Source organism: Pocillopora damicornis, chromosome 5, assembly GCF_964200805.1.
Source record: "Pocillopora damicornis chromosome 5, jaPocDami1.2, whole genome shotgun sequence".
NCBI classification, from domain to species: Eukaryota; Metazoa; Cnidaria; class Anthozoa; order Scleractinia; family Pocilloporidae; genus Pocillopora; species Pocillopora damicornis.
This window is the reverse complement of record NC_142674.1, coordinates 4586275-4610054: the sequence shown is the minus strand read 5'-3', so window position 1 is coordinate 4610054 and position 23780 is coordinate 4586275. Positions and strand designations below refer to the sequence as shown.

Here is a 23780-nt window from a genome sequence, read left to right as displayed (position 1 = left end):
GGGATCAAATATTTCTAATTATAGTTGTTCCAAACTCGCAGGAATCACCATATTGCACCGCTAACTAATTATTCCTTTGTATCGCATCAACTTGTTCCTTCCGAAATACTTAAAATATCAAGTGTTTTCTTTTTGTCTTTTACCTTTTATTTTTGTGCTTTGCGCATAAATGCTGTCCTAAATCTAAGAGAGAGATTTCTCTTTATGATGAAGTCACCTGGCGTGGCTATATGTTCTTACGGGAACATTCAAGAGGACTTTTCTAGATTTTTTTATACGCCGAATTAGGCAGGAGTAAGTTAAACTTTGCTATATTGTATGTAGTACAAACATTTCGCCATTATTTGTATAGAGGGGATGTATTTTTCAAGGTCATATTTCATGACCTTTTTGTATATACATGGTTTAAAAGAAGCGATTTTAAAATTCAATTCAATTCCGGGACAAAATGGATGCTGGGGTAGCCTGCATCTTCTATTCAGAACTCATCGTTGTTATTTCTGTCAAGTTTTTTTTAACGAACGTTAATTGAGAAATCGAAGAATATTAATTACGTGATGCCAACTTTCACGGTGTGGATACAAGACCCTTGAAACTCGCCCGATGCGAGGGCCTTGTTTTTTCAAAGCAAACTTTGAAAATTTCACTGAGCTTCACTGAGTTTCAGAAAAGTGTTTGTGAGCGCTAAGCCTTTTAAGGGATGTTCAAAGTAACAATCAACAAGGCATTGATCATCATTTAGGTTAGTCGCTCTTATTAATTAAAACACCGTACTTCATGTTTTTAGCTGAAGGCAAGGCTTAATCAACATACAGCCATTAAAATTAGCTGCGGTATAGTAATTTTACGTACATTCACTAACTGACCTCCAGAGTCTGATAGACAAACCAAATTCGTCTAGTTTGGTTAATTGATTAAATTGTTTTCCTCCAAACTACGACTTGAACGTCGTTTAAGCCATTAATTATATTTAAATTGAACGATGGAGTTCTCTATGATTTAACGCTGTCTCCATCAAGCTAGCGCATAATTATGATTTGCACATTTATTCATCTGTTTTTTCATTATTAACATTGTCAAAGTACTGGTTCCACTAAGGAAACCTCGCCATTTATCATTGATTCTTGCATTATGGAATAATGGTCATAACTCTCTACACGGTAGATGTATTTCAGCTTCCGACCACAGACAGCTCAATTAGTAGACAAGAAAGACGTCTTCTGGTGTCCATTAATAGGCTCATTTCCACTGCCAAATATGTTTGTGGGTAATTGATTCTCAGTGGTAAAGTGTAATATCCGTAAATTTTAGTAGGTTGCACTCGGCATTCAAAAAGGCCTTCCAGATAACTGTTATGCACTACTATCATCTGAATTACAAGCTGCCCACCCAATTCCTGGGTCCCTCTCCTCACTAATCAAAGATACCTTAGAACGAAACCATGCTTGGGAGCAAGGAACCCTCCAATATCTTCCCCCATTTTAACTTGTTGATGCATATTCATTACTCGTCAAAATATAATTTATTATAAATACTATATGTGAACAACCATATTTATTGTGTGTTGTTTATATTTCCTTCACGAGACTCTTCTTCAATAGTAGTGTAGATTGGCTCGTATGTACCTTCGGAATTATCTTTCACTTGAATATCATAAAGCTGAGATTCTTCCACAGTGCTGTAAATGGGCTCATCTATAGCTAAAGACAAAGGACCATAATAACTTCGTTCTTCTGCACTTTCAGCATACGGTTCTTCTAACACGTTGTACACAGATTGCACACCGTGAAGTTTGGCAGATCCCTCTAATTCGTTATCAACTGTCCCTTTCGTTGACATAAAACCATAGTTGACATTTCCTATAGCAACTTCTGAGTAAGGTTTCACCGACACATCGTCCACTGGTTGAAGATAATCATCAGGTCCCTCGACAGATCCCTGGAAAGGGACTGAGGATTGCATCTCCCTGACACTGTAGTCGCAATAGTCTATTCGAAAGGGACCATGTGGCCAACTCTTGATATCAGTTGCATCGTAATAATTTGAAGCTCCTGAGGCATTATGGGCTGTTTTCTGGTTGCTCTTAGGTCCATAAAAGTTTCGCTCCTTTACAATGTCTACAGATTCGTACACATGGTTTTCACGAAAATCACCATCGGCAGCTGGTTGTGCAGCTCTGCACTGAATTAGCATTTGATAGACTGCTGTAAGATACGTTGAAAAAAATCATCACAAACAGAGGTATGAACTGCTTTGAACCGGTGACCGTTAGTATATTAGCTCTTAAAGCTGTCTTAAGACAGCTAAAGATAATACAATTAAACTGATCCTCACGTAAGGCTCTCTAATGTTCTCATAATTCCCCCCTCCCCTTCATTGACCTTTATTGGCCGTCAATTTTTTTTGTCCTCCCTTCATACTCTGTTGTCGATGACTGATCCCTTGTCCGTTTCCCCTGAAAACCATGTGATCCTCCCACAAAAATCTCCCCCTCCCCTTCCAGCGGTAAATACCGACTGGTCCCCGATTGATCTTGTTGTTGTTATAGTTGACGTCGTTCTTTTTTAAGGCGCGTTGAGTTCTTTTGTGTTTCTCTATTTTGATAATTGTGTCTAGTGCTAGTCGCTTCATAACAGAAAGTTTTATTCCGGTCGCCATGATTGTTGTTAGTTAAGAAATCAGTTATTTACCTGGCTCTCTCAACTCGAGTTCTTTGTAAACGTTTTCATCATCAATTTCCGGCTCGTACGCTAAGCTTGTTTCACCGTTCTCTACAGCTGTTTCCTACAATTAATGTTGTAAGGACGAAATAAGGAAAAGCTTTTTAATACCTATGCAATCCGGCTAACTGTAAAAAAATTTCTGCAGAAGGCATTCGAAAGAAACTTGCCTTGTTTTCGACGGTTTCGCTTTTCACGCAGAGGTTCATGCTGTGGAAAAAATATTTTGGCAGTTGAAACAGTTATCTAGGATGAAATCACATTTCTTCTTCTAAGAATCGTAGATGAATCTTTCGCAAAAAGTAATATCCAATCCAGTGTCGCAAATTTCGCTCACGGTGGCAACGCGCATGGAGCCCTACTACTATGTCTTAACTCCCTCAGGAATGAGGGTTCTTGAAAAGGCTAGATCCGTTGAAGAATTGTTGCGCAAAAAGGTATAGACATTGCTGTCTAGCTAAAAAGTATAGTATGAAATTTCCAGCGGATATACTATCCGCCATGTAATTATAATTAACTTACCCTGAATAGAAACGCCGGTAAACCAATATGACGATAACGAAGACAATAACCAAAATTAAAGAACTAAGACCGGCGATGAGGGTAATGGATGATGAAATTTTATCGATTCTCTGCTCACGGCTAGGATTTGGATAGACAGTAGCCTGATGGGGAAATAGACAATAACTCTTGTCAAAGGAACGAATCGTCGTAGTCGCATCTGAAACTTTCATACGTCCAAATTTGTTTTCAAATTTACCAGTCTGAACTAAATCTGGCAACGTATTTCTCGTACTTTTAGCTTGCGGAGCGGGTCTCAAGAACTAACGCAAGGGCGAAGCTTATGATGGATTGTTACTCGTTCGCTTTTTCGCTCGTCTCTTCCGACCGAGATTCTGGTACACGCTAAATAACTTCATCCCCCTTTTTTTCTTAATTTCCTCCCTTATTTTGTGTTGTAAGTACCTCTTTTATTTTCTCATTCATGTAATTTTTTCAACAGGTAATGAACAAAAAGGGGAGCGAACAATTCATTTCGGACCATGAACAAAAGGTCAGTAAGATGATTCCTTTATTAATGCTTTTCATTTTTGGGGGGTACTGTAAGAAACAAAAAAACAAAAAGAACGAAAAGCAGCCGCGTAGCCAGGATTTTACAAGGGGGAGGGGTCAAACTGTGTCATACAGAGGGTACTCACCAAATTTTCATGTCGACCTCCATGCCATGTGTTACTTAAAAAAGCCTTCAAAATGGGGTCACGGGCACCGCAAGACCCCCCCCCCCCCCCCACTCCCTTCAAGCTACGCCCTCGAAAAGGAAGTAGAATGTGGGATACGTTCGCTATATAAGCCCAAGGACTACTTTCGATTAGAGACAATGTCAAGTTACTCACCTTTAATATAGCTTTCGTGTCCTTTTTAGGTATTGCTGTTGTAGTTACTGTTGACTTTGATGTTGTGGTTGCTTTAGTATTCGTTTTCAAAGTTTTAGCCTTTGCTGTTGACGTTGTTTTTGTAGCCGCTGTTTTTGAAGTGAAAATGTTTCGCAGAGACTTGGTTGAGACCATAGGTTGAGAGGTTGGTGTTGATAACGAACCTAAAAAGAGCACATATATTCAAGAATAGAAAGATATATTTGGTACATGTGAGTGAGTCTTGTGCGATTAACATTTTTGAGGTACGTTTAAATATGGGCTGATTTGACCTTCTAAGTGTGGACTGATGTTGATCTTTAACAGATAATTACTGAGTCTCACAGCTTTATATTCAATTGTGATGTGAGTCTCAATAATCACCTATTTAATTTTATTTAATATTAACTGAGCGAAAAAAGTAAAACGGTAACAGTTTATAGCGAACCCACTCCAATATTTAAAATGTTGCCGCAAGCAGATTGCGATATCAAAAATATTGCCGTAAGCACTGCTACAATATCAAAATATTGTAGTGCAGCCATCCCACTGCAATATTGAGCGTTTTAGCTGGTTTAAGATTACCCACGACAATTTTCCTCCTAATAACAAGATCCCGCCTCCGTTTTCCTCAGAAACTTGGACTAGACTGAATTCATATACCTTCTCAGGCTGACATCGCCGATGTAATGCAGAGAGAGAACAATAGGATACTATGAGGGTTACTCATTGTTTAGTACTATTGAACCCCTCGCCAGGCAATTATTGTAATCGACTGAAGCTTAAAAGAAAGCTAAGAAATAGAGTTACTAAGTAAGAAATTGTACTTTCTTGGGCACTACACTGTATATGATATTTCTACGTAAATAAAAGAAAAACGGAGCTTACAATTCACTTTGCCCTCGTACTTAAACAGCAGCATTAATATGCTCAGGGGATTTTTTGCATTATCAGTGCACTGAATACCAAGCTTGATAATTCTTCCGTTCAATAAATCAGCATTCGATGAGCCACTGTTCACCTGTAGACAGACAAAGAAAGGCAATATAACAGATGGATTAAAATATGACTACCAGTAAAAAAAAAGGGGATTTCACTCAGGTGGAACAAGTATTAGATTGTTTAATCAGCTTTGATCCCCAGATTTCGTGCAATGCAAGAACCTTTCAATCTTACCGGCTACAGCTAATGCGTTAATGTTGCGTAACGCACAATATTTTCATGCGACGATACATTTTGCTTCGATCATCTTTCCATCGAAGGCCTACGCCGTTTTGATAATGAATAATATTGCGGCTTTCTTTCCCGATATAGATTACCTTCCAGCAAAGGTTTGATATGTAAGGCCAGGGTTGCTTTATAATCTTAAAGGCGGATAGATTGAAGATAGAAAGATCTATTGAGAAGGGTCTATTTCAATTTGATCTTATTTTATTTCATCAATCAAGTTCGTTTAGCGTATTTCTGGCCGCGAAAATACTACTCCAGATGTATTACTTAAAAACGCTGGTTCTGCCTACGATGATACAACACACAAATACGTAACCGCTAAATCAAGTGGTCATTTTTAATATTAACGTATTAAACCACAGGTAACCCAAGTTCGCACGATGACCATATATATATCCGTATAATATACCTAATTACGTTTATGTCGCATGGTAGGCGAAATATAAGGACTTTTATGGAAACCACTTGCTTCTCACCTTCAGAAAATAAGGAAAATTGTGATGGTATCTTCTCTCTATGGTAAACAGCTGCAGATCACCCATTAATGGAATCTCAGAACCGTTGCATGCAATATACCAAGATTTATATTTGTCCACACCGCAATTAAACCAAAACCACCACACTTTCACTCTTCTGAACTCACTATTCGTGAGCATGCGTAATGCATCGTCATGGCCCTCGTTCTCGAAATGGACGTTATTCTGTCGTGTGTATCCTACGAAAGAATAGATTAATGTGGGCATTTTTTACATTTGAGTTATTGAATACACAGATTAGCTGAGTGGCAATTTTATACCGAGAGGAGAAATATAGTTACGACGGGGTGTCAAGGCTTATGAAGACTAATAAACCAATCCTAACGTCCACAAACTTCGGAAAACCGGAATAAAGTCTTCATTAAGCTGCAATTATTTCGTTGAAGAACATATCCGGGGGCGTAATCATTGAAGTTCTTTATTCAATATATTGTGGCAGTATTTTTTTTTATCATTGCAACAATATAAAATTTAAAAAAATTTAAAGGGTTTTGAGTTCTTGTTAAATAAGTTACGTTTGAGAGTCTTGGACAGGGAGACGGTCTATTGATGTTTTTCAGAATTGTTATCGATTAGGGGCAGCTGTTACCCAATACTGTTAGTGGAATAGTTATGATAAATTATTCCTATTTTTAGGCTTTTTATGAACATCAGAGCAGATTTATATCACACAAAATGAAAAGACTGTCTACAATTTGAATTAGGGTGTGTTGGTTCGTAGTCTAAGTAAATAAAGTAATAAAAAGAGATTTTAAGAATCAAGAAGAATGAATGATAAGGCTGAAACAAAAGTATGAATTATACCGCTGACTACATAACTGTTATTTCAAACTTGTTTTTAGAGAAGTTACTAACTTTAAATATATTACCTATCTTAGTTAAGATTATCTCTACTGAAATAATCGAAAAAATCGTTTTGTTATGAACTCACCTAGCAGTTTACGAACGTGAGAATTTTGTCGGCATTTCCATTCATCGTTTTCGAGTATTAATGTGCCATTCTCGTTGGAGCATAAACAAGTAAATTGGTCGCCACCATGACTAATCTCGTCAGCATTGAATTTTGCACAATTCACAGTCGTGTTGTTCCCACCGTACTGAGTAGACAAGGATGGTTGAATTTTAAAGAAATCTCTGCCTTGCGTCCATCCACTCCTTCCTTGTGGTCTTACCCTGGTGATCTCGAGCTCCGTTGATTTTATAATGGTAATAAAGGAGGTCGCAATAATCACGATTTTCGTAATACTGAATAGTTTCATCTTTCTTCACTAATGAACACCGTTTGCTTGAAATCTTGAAATTTATCTGATCGTAAAAAGGTTCAACTTTTTTTCTTGTCGACGTCAGAAAACTCAGTGTGACGTTTCCTTAGTCGCTTGACGTGTAACATTTCCTCTCTTAAAGTTAATTTTTTCCCCTTACACTTCGACGTATGGTCTTGTTCAACTATAAATATCCACTGAATTGCTTCGGCTGAATTGTAAAATCATGTCATAATGCGTGCAGAATTTACGTGTCTATTGATCCACGCCAAGTACTCTCATCTTTGTTGACGTCTCAATTGTTTGTATATTGTTTCTCTGTTGACTTTCGGCAATTGCTTTGTTGCTATTCCTCAAATAGACTTGAACCAAAGCAAAACTGAAAAGGTAATCGTTCCAATGAACTTTAAATAGGACTCATGAACATGCCTGTATTTGGCGTTAGCAAAACAATTCTTTTACCGCTAGTTGGTTCCTCACTGTTTTGTGGGAGATATATGTGTTAACCTTAAAGTAGCTTTAATATAGCTAAGTTGACCTAATTTGATTGGCTGAGACTGAGAAGCAACTATAGAACTAAGTTTAGCTTGACTAAATCATCATAGTTAAATTCAAAACAAAAGTATGGGACTTTTGTTTTCGAATCATTACTTGAACTGACTATGATTTATCATAATTTGATTTAGAACAAACGCATCGGAAGTTTATTTACAATCATCACTGATACGAAAATAACTTGGCTATTAAGAAAGTTAAGGAAGTTAAGAACTGACTATTTTGGTGCCTCTGCAGCAATACAAATGCCGCCTTTTGAAAATTAGATAAAATGACTGAGAAATGATAAAACTAGAACAATCACAGAGTATATCGCAAAATAGTTTGTGGTTAGTCATCTTAGTAAATAAAACTTTGAAAGAGGTTTAAATATTTCTCCTTTGAAATCAAGGAATACTCGTAAACAAGTCGATAAAAGTAGTATTGGATAATTTTATTTAACCGATTATTATATATTACAAGAACTATATTATTATCGGGGCTGCGTCTCACCACGGAAAAATTTCTAACAAGCTACTTAATCTTTCCAATTTTCTTATCAGATCGTTCTTAATGCTTAACCAATTAACCATCTTTGAGATATGAACACCCTATTTTCCAAAATAATCATTTCAAATCTAACAGTGCATATTTTAAAACATTTAAGGAATTATTCTTTTTCAGTCTGACCTCCTTATTATTTCTAAGCCATTTCATGCACATAGCTGGCCTGTTTATTTACACTCTCAGACTCTAGATTTTGCTCGAGTAAGAAACAAAAGTATAACTGGAAGCTACGATCGACTCATAAACATTATCTAACAGATAATTTTCTATGTACCGACTGCAATGATTTTTATAATTCCCTTTTCTTTTACTTGAGTACTAGCATGGCATACGAAGCAAGGAGAGCTTTTTTTCTAGAGCCATGACTACCGCCTTCAACAAAAACGTTTTTAGGAAGTATCCTCTTCAACAATATCGTAAACTGGCTCAGTCGTAAATTTCAAGTCATCTGCTTTTTCTGAGATATTTGGATTGGATTGTTTCAAGGTATGACGGATTGGTTCTTCTGTAGACACAGCACTAGGATGGAGAGGATCCTCTGCACCTTCGGGAGCTTCTAAAGTGTTATATACAGGGTCATTGTCATCATCACCAACAGGTTCCTCCAATGTGTTATAAACGGGCTCTTTAGGACCCGTGGTACGATATTGAATCGATTCCTCCACATCTTTAAGATATGGCACCTCAAGATTTCTTTGTGTAGGCAGGGTACCGTCGTCAAAGCAGTGGGCAGTCTCTTCCAAAGTGCTGTGGACTGGTTCGTCGGAAGACACAATGCCGTACTGGCCAGGTCTGTGAGAAACGTCACGGCGTGGTTCCTCAAAACTGTTGTGCACCGGTTGGGCAACATTGAGTTCCTCTATGAGACCATAAACAGTTTGATCTTTACTCATGGGGCAATTATCCTGGTCGTCTCTATGGCCATATACACTTGGTCCCTCAGAAATGTTCAAGGAAGCGTATATGTGTTCTCCGTTAGAACTATCATTATTTTCTGTTTCACAGCTTAAATGTGCCTCTCTATCGTAAACAGGTGCTTGATAGATTGATGCAAAAACAGCTAAAACAAAGTTTAAAAAAATAAATTGGTCAACGCTTCCAGAAAATGCTGAGATTGAAAATGAAACTATTTCATGATCATTTCCCGCAATCGATCCCGAGTCGACTGAATTCCTTAATTTTAGGATCATTTTCCTCTTTCTCATCTATGTTTCGACTTATTTCTCTTCACCAACGACGACGCGCCAGATCACACCAATAATGACGAACCAGTGTACTTTTGACCTCGTTGCCTGACGAACACTGACAATATTGCGGTTGAAACATCGCGATCAACACAGTTGAGCTGATTCGCGGGGGATCAATATCAGTATCTGAGCAACTACCCACTTACCCCTTCTCCGAATCCAACATTAACCCTAACTTGTTATCAATTGACTGTTGCTGGGTTAGGGGAGGGGTAGGTGGGCAGTTGCCCAGATACTGATATTAGTCCACGGTCAATAGCTTGTCTCTACATCGTGAGACAAACGATAAGCTTTTCACCACAGCATTTTCATTAACACTTGACAACTGGTTCATATGTCAGCGTGCGTTCATCGAGATATGAAGCACGCGGGAAGTTTGGAGAAAACGAAAGATGCGTAAATTCTAGCTTCTTGAGTGCTCTCCAAACTTCCCAAGTGCTTCATATCTCGATGAACGTACAGCTGACGTATTAACCAATTGTTTTATAACATTTTCAACCCGAAGGAATATTTTTTTCTCGAGGGATTTGTTTGCTGACGTCATGAGCGTGCATGATAGGAATATGAAGCACGCTCGCGCAATCGAATTTGATGAGACAAATTTACTAGCTATGTTATAATTTCTCTTGTTTTAATCCAGTAGACAAGTATAATCACGAAACGTTTTTTTCCAAATTACAGATGTACAACGGTTGTTATATTCTTCATTCTTGATATTCAAAGCACTTTTCGATTACCGTGTCAGTGATGATGCCTTCACTAACCTGGTTCCCTGTAAGCAAGTTCGGTTAAACCGTTTTCATTATCAGTTCCATTTTCCGGATCTGCGCACGGTGTTTCTATTTCCTGAAAAAAAATTTGGAGTGAAAAAATAGAAAATGTTCAACCAGAATAATGTCTTCATTGGTACCTGTCTGTCGTGGCTCTCTCCCTTAGGATGAGGGTCCCTCCTATCAAAGACATAAATGACATAAAGAAAAAAATTGAAAACAAAAACTATTAATTTTACAGTTCATGAGACTTTCAACAATGACATTTTTTGTCTTTTATACCCTTTAAAATTTTGACTCACTTACTTTAAATATTGGCGTCGATAAACCAAGAGGGAGGAAATGACAAGGAGTACCAAAATGGCAGTGGTAACACCAGCGATGAGGGGCGTGGAGGGTAGTTTTCCATCCGTGTTTGGGTTAAAGGGAATTGTTATAGAACCTTGAAAGAAAACATTCTGATAAGACTTGATAGTTTTGCGGTCATGGAATTTATCTCAGTGACACCAACAGCAAAATAAGGCATAATTCGTATCCCGAAGGAACCTTGAAATGTTCTGCTTTTATATATGAGGATATCGATATCATATGCGACTCATACATCACTCTGAAAGAACCAAATTCAGTGTACAGTATTTGGTGGCGCAATAGAATTGGTTCTACAAAAATATCATCATATTCCAGTTAGTACGAGGGCCATGATTGGTCAACTTAGCGGGACGTATTTCCCTGTTCAGCCCACTAAATTCAAACGTGTATTTGAATTGGAATTTCCTCCTATGTATTTGAACCCAGAGATAAAACAAAAATCTTACTAGCCTCAATTTTTCGATCTGAACTGTAAGTTACGGAACCTCGCTTTTACCGCCACGATACATGGCCCACTCCCTTCGCGCTTGGGTCATAAATCAGAGCGAAAAAGACTTGGTCTCGTGGCTTACAGTACGGGCCTTAAACTCGGTTGATGATTATTTATTTTTGAAGAGAAAATAAAAATTATCAAATCTGTCAAAGAAAATAAAGACTTACATAAATACGGCAATCGCCATATTCATGTAGGTGGTCACTATGACGGCATTGAAAATGTCTTCATGTGAGAAAGATTTATAACTAATTAAATTAATTCGAATTTTTTCTAAATTCGAGTGGGGGAACACCTTGACACAACATTACTCTATGTCACTGCGTATTTCATTTGACTTAAATACCCTCAGCAATTTCTTGTATAACTTTCATGGTAAAAACGTCAAGGAGATAAAAGATAACACAAACTCCGAATATTGTATGGAAGATTTTAAAAACTTACAATTTAAGGATCCTTCATATTTGAACAATAACACCCCGCTTCTAGCCAAGCCTCTCCGTGCGTTAGTACAAGTTATCTTGAGCCTGATTATTCTTCCTTTCAAGAAGTCTTTGCTTGTCATTTCCTCTACCTTAACGCAAGTTAACGCAACATTGTGGTTATGTTCTATCGCGCTGAGGATACCATAGAGTGCACATGCTTCTAATTCCATTTGCACGTTGGCTTATCTTTATTACAGCGTAAATGAAACACAAACTAGATTCTGTTTTTTATTTCCAACTTGTTTCAAGCAATTTTTCAATCACGTATTGGAATTATTTTGGAATTGCATTGCTTTTGCTTCATTTTGGAGCTTTGTGATGGGTCTTTAAAACTCACGCTACCCTCTCAACCAGAGAGGGTAGCTTAGGGTCTCTCACGTTTTCCAGGGCTTCGGGAAAGTTTGTTGTTTCACTCTACATTCTCATTGGCTTATTTTGAGTCTCCCTTAGTTTTAATTGGTAGTTTAGATTCGATTGGTGGAATGACTCTCAAAAAAACCCATTGACCAAACAGGAACAAGACATGTTGTTCAGTTTACGGTAATGACTATTATCATTGTCTGTTTTTCGTGAGAAAAGGATTGAAGCATGGAATACAATTAGCGGGGAGTCATACCTTGATAAAATAATTTTTATCTTTGGCTATCAATGCAAAAGGGCTTCTTTCAGGCAATACATCTTCGCTGTCACCACATTTAAAATACCTCGCGGACTCTTGGGTACAGTTGAGCTTGTTGGGATTCAGTTTTAATTTTCTTTCTTCGTTCATGTTCAACATGTGCAGTTCGTTTCTTTTATTCTCGTCCTTAAAACGGAAGAACGTACTTGTATTGCCTCCTGTTGACAGATGATCAAAGAGTGGGTAAAGAGTTCGAAATCCCTGAGTTTACCACACAAAGGTAAGTGAAGTTAAGGAGGCCTTATAGGGTTTTCTGATCGCGCGAGGTCGGGATGCGAACTTCGCAAAGCAAACATGGTGGATCGATACGATCGCACGATTGTTATCTGAATAGGTATGTTAAAAACAGTTAAACACAATACAGTTTTTATGTGATGGAATCTAAGGTTTCCAGCAACTACATCCGTAATATTCATAGGCGTTCTACTGCTGAAAAAGAGATCAACCGAAAAGAAAACACCGTGGGAAAGATTGCCTAAAGGCGATTGATTCGAAAGTTTACGCATGTTCAGACATAGATCTTGACGAAGTGCTATAATTCCATTACGTAATGATTTGCGACAAAGGAAATAGGGATCTTTCAAGAAAGATTTTTATCGCGTTTCCTTCAATGGAATGTCCTAAGATTTCCTGGACTGTTAAACATATTTGTGCCCTTCCTAAAGCCTGTTGATAACAAAAAATTCATAACGCCAAATTTGAGATAGAGGAAAACACAAAATTGCAAATAGCGAGGAAACTACCTTTGTAACCCCTATTTTTTCGGCTTTTAAATGATCAGAAGGAAAATTTTCACGAATCATGAAAATTTTGAGAGATTTCATTGAAGCAAATTTAAGAATTCAAATTCAAAGGCAGAGCCAAATTATCACTGGCAACTGCTCCCTTCTTGGAGCCTTAGTTTATCATTTTGATAACATTTACTACAACAAACGATAGTTCGAACCTTGCTCATTGCCTTTTGATGGCTCTAAGTGACCTCAAAAGGTGAAAACATGGAAATTTTCTCCTTTATTAACAAAAATTAAAGATGGCCTCATTTAATAAGTTTGATTTCTCAAGGTTAATTTCACTCACACTTTATCGCAGTTAGGTTGTAGTGCTTATTATTCCGCATGATTTACGCATAACATATTTCATGACCATGAATTCCCTTGCAGCAGATATATTTCAGTGTTTACCTTTAAATTGAAAATGAAATTTTAGAGATTTTTCAGAATAATGTTTCACAACCGTCGTGGCATTTTACTCACCTAATAAAGTACGAACTTTCTCGTTCTCTCGGCAACCCCAAGTCTTGTTGTAAAGAATGAAAGTCGAAAACCTTCTGGGGCATGAACAGGTACAGCCATCGCCATAATTTGCCTCCTCAGCGTTGAATGTCTTACAATCAAACTTCTTACTACATAACGATGAAGAAATTTTGAACGAATCTCTACCCTTCATCCATCCGTTGTCAACAGGTCGTCTCTTCCTGGTAATTTCGAGATCCGCTGTCAATGTGAAGACTGTCTCCAAGATCGAAATAAACACTAGCAGCTGTAAATTAAACATCTACGTATTTTTGACTTTTAAGTTCCAGGCGGTGTATTTCTACTTTCTGCAAGGAATAAGCCTAGAAGGCAGAAGAGTTATCTTGTTCACCAAACGACAGCGTGCTCGATCATTAAAAAAAAGGTTAAACAAAGTTATGCAGTGACAGTTGTTCACCCGACCGAAACCATTTTCTCAAGCTTAAGACTTTCTATAATTATTGCCTGATGTGCTTCCTGTCAGGGTGCGAGAGTAAATACAGCTATTTCGTTTTCTTTAACCCTTTAAGGTATCACTGCTGAATCAAGCATTGGGCTTAAGAGAATTAAGGAAACGATCACAAACTTAAAATATCTTGATTTTTATCTAAATTCTTATCGTCGATGCCAAAAGAAATGTGCAAGGAATAGTGTGGAGAATACACATTCTGATGTAAAGGTATAAAGGCTGAAAGAACGAAAGCACAACTTTGTAACAGCCGTGGGCCAAAAAGCACGCTATGGCTTCAGTTACTGATGAATTTATTAATTTCAATTCCAGACTGTTAGATCTTCTTTTATTTACCACTGTCTAATATTTTGTTATTAACCAGTCTTGAATACTAAACTTTATATCGATGTTTTAACCAAGTTCATATAATTTATCATAAAATAAAATGTTATCAAATGACAAGTACCTATTTATTACATAATGTTCCTATGCCTCGATCAGCTGCATTCGGAGTGATCAAAACCTAATGATTTTTACTCACGTGATATCCAAAGGATTGAAGTCTGATGTTATGAGAGTGACATAGCAGTTTGTTTTAATATATGAATGTTGTGGGGAAATCCCGCCAGAGCGTTTAGGGAAACGTCTGAGAAATCAGTATATAAAATATCCTTAGGGCTAGGGCTCTCTATCAAGTGAGAATCAACCAACTAAATCAATCTGTTTCAAGATTGGAATAGCACTGTTCATTCTTCAGTTTACGGAAAAAGCACTAAATTACGCTCTATGGGCACAAGTTATATTTGGTTTTCTAGGACATTCTTATGCTACTGTGATCTGAGATTTTAACCAAGTCCTTGCATCGATAGGGAGCTGCAAAGTAGTAAATAAAGAGTATTTTTCATCACATATCTTTTCCACGGTACCTCTACTTCAAGTTTCCAGATTTTCCATACGTGAAATGCAACATGTATAAAAATAGGCACCTTAAGCTTTTTGCCATTAAAAATGTAAGGTCGGCAAAGAGACAACGAGCAATATTGCCCCTTTAGTTATCTTAGTTGACATTGAAGTCGAGGGCCATTTCCTTTTGCTTTGGTTCCAATAGAAATGCCGTCTCCATAAATCTAAACTGTGACAGTAATCTAGATGTGTTGTTTAGCTTAAACTTACCTACGACGAACGTTGGTCCAATATCGGGCCTCTTTTTAATTCTAGCATCTTTTCTAATTAGCGTCAACAAGCTGATTTTTGTTTATATTTTATGATCAAGTCACTTCTCTTTCCTTTCCTCACAGTATGATCAAGTAAGCAAGTAACATAGGTGTTACTGGTAGCTACGTTCGACTCATAGATGTCCACGAAATCAGATAGGATCCTATACTCCGACTATGACATTCTTACTGCTTTTTATTCAAATACGTGGCCGTTATTAGGGGCAAAAGGTCTTTTTTTTTCCTGAAGCCAAGTTTGTTACCATCCACCAAAGCGTTTCAGATCGGATCTCTTCAAGAATATCATAAACTAGTTCCATGCTAATGTTCAAGCCATCCGCGTTATCTGAAATATTTAGTTTACCTTATTCTACGTTATGATGGATTGGATCTACTACAAACATGGCACTCCAATGGCGAGGGCCTTATGCATCTTCAGGAGCCTCCAAAACGTCGTACACTGGGTCACCATCATTTTCAGTGACCGGTGCCTCTAACGTGTTGTAAACAGGCTCTGTTAAGTCTGTTGCGGCATAAAAACTTGTTTCTTTTTGCTCTGAAACGTTGCTCATAGGATAATTGCCTTTGTCAATGTAGTTGTAATGTGGCCCGTCTGTTGAGTCTGACGTGATACCAAAGTAGGCGGGGCTTTGAGGCCCATCGAGACATGACCCCTCCAAAACGTTATACACTGGTTCAGAGCCATTTTCACCATTCTCGACAGGTCCTTTTAAAGGGTCCATGACTAGTTCCTCCATGAGATCATAAACACGATGATGTACGCTTATAGGGCCATTTATTTTAGGCCTCGTATCCTGAATTACTATTTCCTTGTTGTTTCTGTGACCATAGATGTTTTCTCCTTCAGAAATATTCAAAGGAGCGTAGATATGTCCTTCGCTATGATCATTTTTTCTGGAATTCCTTATATCTGCTTCTCCATCGCGAACTGATTCATAAACAGCTACAAGTACAAAACATTGAAGATATAATTAGTCAAAATAATTCATCTATTTTATGGTGTATGCAGAATAAGCATTGCTGTTATGGATTTTTTTCACTCGATCGGTCACATTCTTATAGGATTCTTTAATCCAAAAGCCTTTTCTCGAAACATTTATGGATGACTCTCTATCTATTCGAGTACAAAGAGTAGTCATGAAACGCTTTGATAAAAAATAGAAGTGGATGCTGCAGTATTCACGGATTGAGACAGACTTAATTGGCGATGAAAGATGATTTTTACTCACCTGAATCTCTTAACGTAAGTGCTTTGTAATGATCCTCGTTATCCAGTGTAACCAGAGTAATTCCGTCCAGACTTCTCAGCGCTGTTTTCTAAGACAACAAAAAACTAAAGTTGATTGAAAAACAGTAAGAGGCCAAACCGAAGTCTTTAATTTATACGTACCCTTTTCTCTTCGCTTTCTTTACCAGAGTTGGAGTTATCCCTGTCAAAAGAATTAATGGCATCCTTAAAAAATTGCATCAGTAGCCCATAATCTTCAAAGTAAGCCCAGTTTCCAGGGCGTTCCCTGGAAAATTGGGAAAGGGTGCCCTGGGAACGAGGTCGATTTGGACGTGCGCTAGAAAACCTGACCACAGTATATCAACTCGAGGCTCACTCAGTGGTAAACCTCTAAAAAGGTGAACCTACTAACCCTGAATATCGGTGTCGATAGACCAGGACAGCAATAATGATAAAAATAACCAAGATGGCGACGGTAACACCTGCGATGAGGGCCACGGGGGATGATTTTCCTTCTCGTTCGTGGCCAGGATCGCGACTGGCGACGACAGGATCCTATAGACGATAGCACAATATGTTAATGTTTCTCTCCTGTGAAGTTTTAGTCGCACGTACAAAAAATAGCCTACTGTCTATCGTGTTTAATGATCAAATATACTCTTACTTTAAATGGTGAATCTGATGTCGTCGGTCGCTTTGCTAATGTAGTTGGGGAGGCTTTCCCAACAACGATGGTTGTTGGCAGTGTAGACGATGGTGTCCTTGACAGATCAGTAACCATAGATGAGGTAAAAGGAATAGTCGAAGGAACTTGGGAAGTCGATGATGAACCTTGGGCGACAGTTGAAGTTGCATGTTGTCTTGGAGATGAAAGAGAAGATGCACCAAAAGGCTTTGTTGTGGCTATGGGCTGTAACGTTGATGTTGATATGGTACCTTTAAGATAAATATGTTGAGGTCATGGATATTTTCAAGCGTGGGAGCGATATGACATCATTGTATTTACCACAAAGACTAATAGGAGAAGGCCTTATTGGTTTCTCATCAAAGTTATGTGAAGTGGTAAAGAAATATCCGAATCAGATAATGACTCCACTGCTTGCAAATTAAGCTAAGGCAAGTTCCAACACACTGAGATAAACCTTGGTCCTTTTGGGAGAAAATTTATTTTCTTTCAAGTGACGAAAAACGTTAGGACATGAATATTTGTGAATAGAAGAAACACCTACATTCAATAACAATCTATATAGTACGCAGTTTTTACCTGGCCTTAGCACATTCTGAAATTTCTGGTATAGGTTTTCGAGTTAAAGGTAATACTTTTAGAAAGTAAAAGAGGATAAAAAAAATCTAATAAGGTACGGGAGATACAGAATATCAAATTAAACTTACAACTGAAAGATCCTTCATACTTAAACAGCAAAACGAAGCTCGTGGTATTCCATGGCCTTCCTTTCCCGCAATTTATTGTCAGCTTAATGATTCTACCCGTTATGAAATCAAGGCTCGTTGTGTTACTAACCTAGACGCAAAATAAAGATGCGGTCAATAATATCATTATTTTACCCTTTACGGAATTTATGCCTGCTGTGTCCTTCACCTACACACAGCATAAAGGTTCGATCAATAATTATCAACATGTACATGAGATATGTTGTATTCAAATATCAACGAAATTATAAATAAGCCAAGTTTTCTTGCAAAGTTGATTTTAATTTTTAGTTCTTCTATTTTCTCGGAGTCTACTGTTATCGCTCATCTGTGCTCTCTCATTGGTTCCGTAAATTAAACTCGCTTTAATCGTAGTTGGTTGCCCTTGGTTTTATTGCCGCACAACAAGTGGGTTGCTTTTTTGCTTATTTTTTTTTTCTAATCGGTCTTTCTGTTCTCTTTCATCTCTTGTTTTACCGGCTCTCAAACGGAAAGCTCTCTTAAAAAATTAATGCGGCATGGAAAGGGTCTTTTCCAATAAACCCAGGGAAGTTTTCTGAGAAAGTATAATACTTTTTTAATTAGGGGACATGTTATTTGCATATACAAAAGTGAGTAATACTTAAGTGGTGATGTCGTTTGACCTCTTATGCTCCAATAATTTTAGAATTGTGTCACAGAATTATAGTTTCTTGACAGAATTGCTTGGTCATATAATTACTTTAAGTCTCTGTGGTTCGTAAGGCACGTAAGACTGCAGGATGATTTACAAATCTTGGTGATAAAACTATAAGTCAATTTTTCTTTTACCTCAAGAAAGTAACCTGTAGCTTCCCGATTCAGTTTGAATGCGTTGCCTTCGGGAATGTTATCTTCAGTGCCATTACATCTGATGTAGCTGGACGAATGTGCATTCAAAGAACAATTACGACCGTTGTCCCCATCTAAATTTACTTTCTTCTTGTCGTTGACTTTAAACATACGCAGTTTTTTCCTGGCATTCTTCATTTCGAAAAAGACTAGTTTTCTTATGTCCCCTCCTGCTAATAAAGTCACCGATAGTTTAGAACTAGTTAAGGACGCAGAGAAGAGATAACTAATAGGCTTGTCAAGCCTCCTGGGGGACTAGAGGTGTCGCGAGATTGTGGTTTTGAGAACAATGACAAACGTCAACCAGAATGAACAGTCATCGAAGGGGAAGTAAATCTTAATATCACATAGATTATCACTCAGCTAATATAATTACTGAATTACTCAACAATAATTAAATTACTAAGATATAGATATTGGCGAAGTTCTATTCCATTACTTAAAGATTTGCGACAAAGGAAATGAGGATCTTTCGAGAAAGATTTCTAATATTCACTACAACAAACGATAGTCCGAACCTTGCTCGTCGCCTTTTGAAAGCTTTTAGTGACCTTGAAAAGCGAAAACTAAAATCTCCTAGAAAATCATAACGCTGGTGCGCGCACCAACATTGAACCAAAACCCTATGGAGCCTCTTTAATAAACAAAAGTTAAGGATGGCCTCATTAAATAAGTTTGATTTCTTGAGGTTAATTTCACTCGCGCTTTATCGCAGTTAGGTTGTAATGATTATTATTCAGCATAATTTATGCATAACACATACGATGACGAATTCCCCTGCGGAAATTAAACTTCAATATTTACCTTAAAATTGAAATGAAATTTTTGAGATTTTTCAATATGATATTCCACAAAAGTCGTGGCATTTTACTCACCTAATAAAGTGCGAACTTTCTTGTTCTCTCGACAACCCCAAGTTTTGTTATAAAAAATGAATGTCGAATATTTTCGGGGGCATAAGCACAGACAGCCATCGCCATGACTTTTGTCAGCGTTGAATGTCAATGTATTGCAATTGAACTCCTTATCACATAACGATGATTTTCGCAAAGTTCTTCGTTCATTTTTATTTTAAGTTTCTTCCATTTTCTCGGAGTCTATTGTTATCGCTCATCTGTGCTCTCTGATTGGTTCCGTAAATTAAACTCGCTTCAATCACCAAAGCAATCAGATGCAAAAGTGAAACAAATCGTATGTTGGTTGCCCTTGGTTTTGTTGCCGCACAATAAGTGGGCTCCTTTTTTTAGTTGTTTATTCTAAACGGTCTTTCTGTTCTCTTTCATCTTTTGTTTTACCGGTTCTCAACCGGAAAACTCTTAAAAAAATAATGCGGCATGGAAAGGGTTTTTTCCCAATCAACCCTACGAAATCTGAGGAAGTATAATACTTTTTTAATTAGGGGACATGTAATTTGCATAAACAAAAGTGAGTCAGACGTAAGTGGCGATGTCGTTTGACCTTCTGTCGTGACAGAAGTGCTTGGTCATCGAATTATTTTAAGATTCTGTGGTTCGTAGGGTATGAAAGACCGCTGGATGATTTATAAATCTTTGTGATGAAACAATAAGTCAATTTTTCTTTTACCTCAAGAAGTAAGTAATCATTATTTTCCAGACTCAGTTTGAATGTGGTGCCCGCGCGAATGACTTTTGGCGTGCCATCACATCTGAAATAGCTAAACGACTGTGCTTTCAAAGAACAATTCCCCAATTTCCCCTTGTGGCCGACTTTCAACATATGCAGTTTTTTCGTGCTATTATTGTTTTTTAGGTAGACTAGAGTCTTTTTGTTCCCACCTAAAAACAAAGTCACCGATAAGTAAGAACTAGTTAAGGATACAGAGAGAGATAATGAATAGGCTTGTAAAACCCCTGGGGGACAAGAGGTGTCGCAAGATTGTGGCTTTAAGAGAAATGAAAAGTGGTAACCAGAATGAACAGTCATCGAAGGGGATCTAAATCTTAATATCACATAAATAATCATTCAACTAATAAAATTATTGAATTACTCGACAGTATTTAAATTACTCAGATAGAGATCTTGGCGAAGTCCTATTCCATTACGTAATGATTTGCATTTAAGGGAATAGAGATATTTCGAGCAAGATTTATCGCGTTTCCTTTGATGGAATGTTCTAAAATTTGCTGGACCGTTAAACATGTTTGTGCCCTTCCTAGCGTCTGTTGATAAAAAAATGAAAAAGATAGAGGAAGCATACAAAAAATTGCAAAACCGAGGAAACTGCCTTCGTAACCCCTATTTTTTTCGGATTTTAAATCGAAAGATTTCATTTAAGTAAATTGATGAAAATCAAAGGCAAAGCCAAATTGTCACTGGCGACTGTTTCCTTTCGTAGAGCTTTAGTTTAATAACGAAAATCATTTTGTCAATGCTTATTACAACAAAGTGACCTTGAAAAGCGAAAACATAAATCTCCTAGAAAAACACCACGCTGGCGCGCGCACCAACATTGAACCAAAACTTTATGTAGCCTCCTTAATTAACAAAAATTAAGGATGTCCTCATAAAATAAGTTTGATTTCTCGAAGTTAATTTCACTTACGCTTTATCGCAGCAAGGTTGTAATGATTGTTATTCCGCATAATTTATGCAAAACGCATACCGAAGTTAAACTTCAGTGTTTACCTTGAAATTAAAAATGAAATTTTTAAGATTTTTCAGTATGATATTCCACAAAAGTTGTGACCTTTTTTACTCACCTAATAAAGTGCGAACGTTCTTGTTCCTTCGGCAACCCCAAGTCCTTTTGTATAAAATGAATGTCGAAGACTTTTTGGGGCATATGCAGGAACAGTCACTGCTATTACCTTTCTCCTCAGCGTTGAGTCTCGTGCAATTGAATCCCTTATCACATGACGATGAAAGAATTTTGATTGAATCTCTCTTCTTCCATCCATTTCTTGTAATTTCGAGATCCACTGCCATTGTGAAGACTGTCTCCCAGATCGAAATAACCACCAACAGCTGTAAATTAAACATCTTCCTTTTTTTTTTTTTTTTTGATTTTTAAGTTCCAGGCGGTGTATTTCTACTTTCTGCGGGGAATGAACCTACAGGGCCGAAGAGTTAACTCGTTCACCAAACGACAGCGCGCTCGATCATTTAAAAAAAAAGCTTAAACGAAGTTATGCATTGAAATTTCTTCACCCAACCGAAACCATTTCCTCAAGCTTAAGACTTTTTATAATTATTGCCTAATGTGCTTCCTGTCAGGTTCGAGAGTAAATACAGCTATTTCGTTTTCTTTAACCCTTTAACCCCTGAGGGTGACTAGCATCTAATTTCTCCCTAAGGTATCACTGCTGAATCAAGCATTGGGCTTAAGAGAATTAAGGAAATGATAACAAACTTAAAAATCATGATTTTTGTCAAAATTCTCATCGTCAATGCCAAAGAAATGTATAGAGAACTGTATGGAGAATAGACATTCTGATGTAAAGGTATAAAGTGGCGGAAGGTACGAAAGCACAACTTTGTAACAGCCGTGGAAAAAAAGCACGCAATGACTTAAGTTACTAAATGATTTATTGCTTTCAAATCCATCCAGTTGAACACTCGAAGAGAAATTCCATATCTACGCGCGCCCATGTATTATTCTCTATTTCTTTACGGACAAGTTCCGCGTTCCGCAAAGATGCGTCATTGCAGAGAAAGCCTAAAGACTGCGTAAAGGATATTAAATGTTCGTAAAGGATAAGGATCAACATGAATATAATTAACCACTTTCTATTTGGAGAAATACTCAAAGAAGTGAAATAATTATGGCTCATTCATCTTCAGTAGAATTACCGAGATATTCTGACCAGTTTCGCTTTTAACACCTTACGCGTCCTTAATATTCTTTACGCATCTTTACTCACTGTCCTTTACGAACCTTTAACATTCTTTAACATTCTTTATGCAAAATCAATCTTTACGCGCCGTTAATTCTCTTTATGAATCTTTGGTGTTCCTCAACGACCCTTAACTTTTCCTTCGCACAACCAGTCTTTACATCTGTATTCTGTCTTTTACACCGGTTCTAAACTTTCTGTTCGCATAAATATGTTTAAACTACCTTTTTTTTAACGCGCCTTGAAACTCATGATCAGGGAATTGTCGTGATGAGACAATCATGTTTTTTTTCCCCAAAAATGGACACTGCAATGACGTGTGGAAGCGTGATGCTCTAATGTTTGTAATAATAAGCTTGTCGAACTTTAAGACCCGACTGTCAACGTCCTAGCATTGTTTTAGTTCTCGGGACGTTTGATGAAGAGTTCCTGGGGACGAAAATACATAGAAACGAGGTTGCCACAGATCGGCGGGAGAGTATAACAGGTAATTTAGTGTTAACAACTGAGTTGAAAACGTACATTAGCTACCGTAAAGAGTTAAAAGGCTGACGTTTCGAGCGTTAGCCCTTCGTCAATCGCTCTGATGAAGGGCTAACGCTCGAAACGTCAGCCTTTTAACTCTTTACGGTGGCTAATTTACGTTTTCAACTCAGTTGTTGACACTAGATTACATCTTTAATTCGGACGATTCTTCCGACAAGTTCGATACTGTTTGATGAAGGATCGTGTTCACAAGACTGCGATGAGCCTATCAGAAGGTGAGACATATATTTGTATTCATGGCGTGAATATTAGCGACCTTTTGGCGTCGTTTGCGATTACTCCTGGCTTTACTTTTGGCGTGTGAAGTGATCAGTGGACTCTTTTTCTTTAAAAATGTCAAGAATTTCCGGCCAAATTAGCGTGAGCGACAGTTTTACTGTGCTACTGGACAATTCTTTGAAAGAAAACCAATCATTAAGAGAGCAATTGAGGTAGCGCGATGAAGAAAATGTCTTAAAGTTCGAAGAGCTCTCAAACAAAGCGGACTCTTTCTGTAAACTTGTCGCCGGGAACAACTCGGGCAGCAAGGAAACGAAATCAAAGGAAGGTAACTCGAAGGTCCATGTGCC

At 37.6% G+C, this 23780-nt stretch overlaps 3 protein-coding genes across 5 annotated transcripts; all 3 read right to left on the bottom strand.

Annotated features, from left to right (window-relative positions):
- Positions 1-1507: 1507 nt before the first annotated feature.
- Positions 1508-7287, bottom strand: LOC113679944 (uncharacterized). 2 transcript variants are annotated; one of them, XM_027196926.2, is made up of 8 exons: positions 6830-7287; positions 5839-6077; positions 5021-5153; positions 4115-4317; positions 3243-3385; positions 2891-2930; positions 2691-2784; positions 1508-2204 (listed from the first exon to the last, which is right to left on the bottom strand). In XM_027196926.2, the coding sequence occupies exons 1-8, from the start codon at positions 7155-7157 to the stop codon at positions 1555-1557; spliced, it is 1830 nt and encodes a 609-aa protein (XP_027052727.2). In that variant the 5' UTR covers positions 7158-7287; the 3' UTR covers positions 1508-1554. The 2 variants fall into 2 exon arrangements, with proteins under 2 accessions (XP_027052727.2, XP_089062364.1); XM_089206238.1 differs by having other exon boundaries at positions 1508-2201.
- An 846-nt stretch (positions 7288-8133) lies between these two features.
- LOC113679909 (uncharacterized) lies at positions 8134-14093 on the bottom strand. 2 transcript variants are annotated; one of them, XM_027196889.2, is made up of 6 exons: positions 12242-12439; positions 11585-11714; positions 10585-10720; positions 10419-10458; positions 10273-10354; positions 8134-9321 (listed from the first exon to the last, which is right to left on the bottom strand). In XM_027196889.2, exons 1-6 carry the CDS (start codon positions 12401-12403, stop codon positions 8651-8653), a joined length of 1221 nt encoding a protein of 406 aa, XP_027052690.2. In that variant the 5' UTR covers positions 12404-12439; the 3' UTR covers positions 8134-8650. The 2 variants fall into 2 exon arrangements, with proteins under 2 accessions (XP_027052690.2, XP_089062373.1); XM_089206247.1 differs by lacking the exons at positions 11585-11714; positions 12242-12439 and adding an exon at positions 13558-14093.
- Positions 14094-14376: 283 nt separating this feature from the next.
- Positions 14377-18981, bottom strand: LOC113679908 (uncharacterized). Its single transcript, XM_089206246.1, has 7 exons — positions 18752-18981; positions 17903-18032; positions 17175-17446; positions 16923-17065; positions 16673-16712; positions 16512-16599; positions 14377-16225 (listed from the first exon to the last, which is right to left on the bottom strand). The coding sequence occupies exons 1-7, from the start codon at positions 18947-18949 to the stop codon at positions 15687-15689; spliced, it is 1410 nt and encodes a 469-aa protein (XP_089062372.1). The 5' UTR covers positions 18950-18981; the 3' UTR covers positions 14377-15686.
- Positions 18982-23780: the final 4799 nt, after the last annotated feature.

Excerpts from the sequence above, each read along its gene's own strand:
- LOC113679944 (XM_027196926.2), bottom strand. The coding sequence starts at position 7,157 with ATGAAACTATTCAGTATTACGAAAATCGTGATTATTGCGACCTCCTTT. Across the intron at positions 6,078-6,829 it reads TCACGTTCGTAAACTGCTAG|GATACACACGACAGAATAAC; the intron begins GTGAGTTCATAA and ends ATTCTTTCGTAG. Across the intron at positions 2,931-3,242 it reads TACCGGCGTTTCTATTCAGG|CATGAACCTCTGCGTGAAAA; the intron begins GTAAGTTAATTA and ends TTTTTTCCACAG.
- LOC113679909 (XM_089206247.1), bottom strand. The coding sequence starts at position 13,858 with ATGTTTAATTTACAGCTGCTAGTGTTTATTTCGATCTTGGAGACAGTC. Across the intron at positions 10,721-13,557 it reads GAAAGTTCGTACTTTATTAG|GTTCTATAACAATTCCCTTT; the intron begins GTGAGTAAAATG and ends TTTTCTTTCAAG. Across the intron at positions 10,459-10,584 it reads TATCGACGCCAATATTTAAA|GAGGGACCCTCATCCTAAGG; the intron begins GTAAGTGAGTCA and ends TGTCTTTGATAG.
- LOC113679908 (XM_089206246.1), bottom strand. The coding sequence starts at position 18,949 with ATGAAGAATGCCAGGAAAAAACTGCGTATGTTTAAAGTCAACGACAAG. Across the intron at positions 17,066-17,174 it reads CATCAGATTCACCATTTAAA|GATCCTGTCGTCGCCAGTCG; the intron begins GTAAGAGTATAT and ends TATCGTCTATAG. Across the intron at positions 16,600-16,672 it reads AAGAAAGCGAAGAGAAAAGG|AAAACAGCGCTGAGAAGTCT; the intron begins GTACGTATAAAT and ends TTGTTGTCTTAG.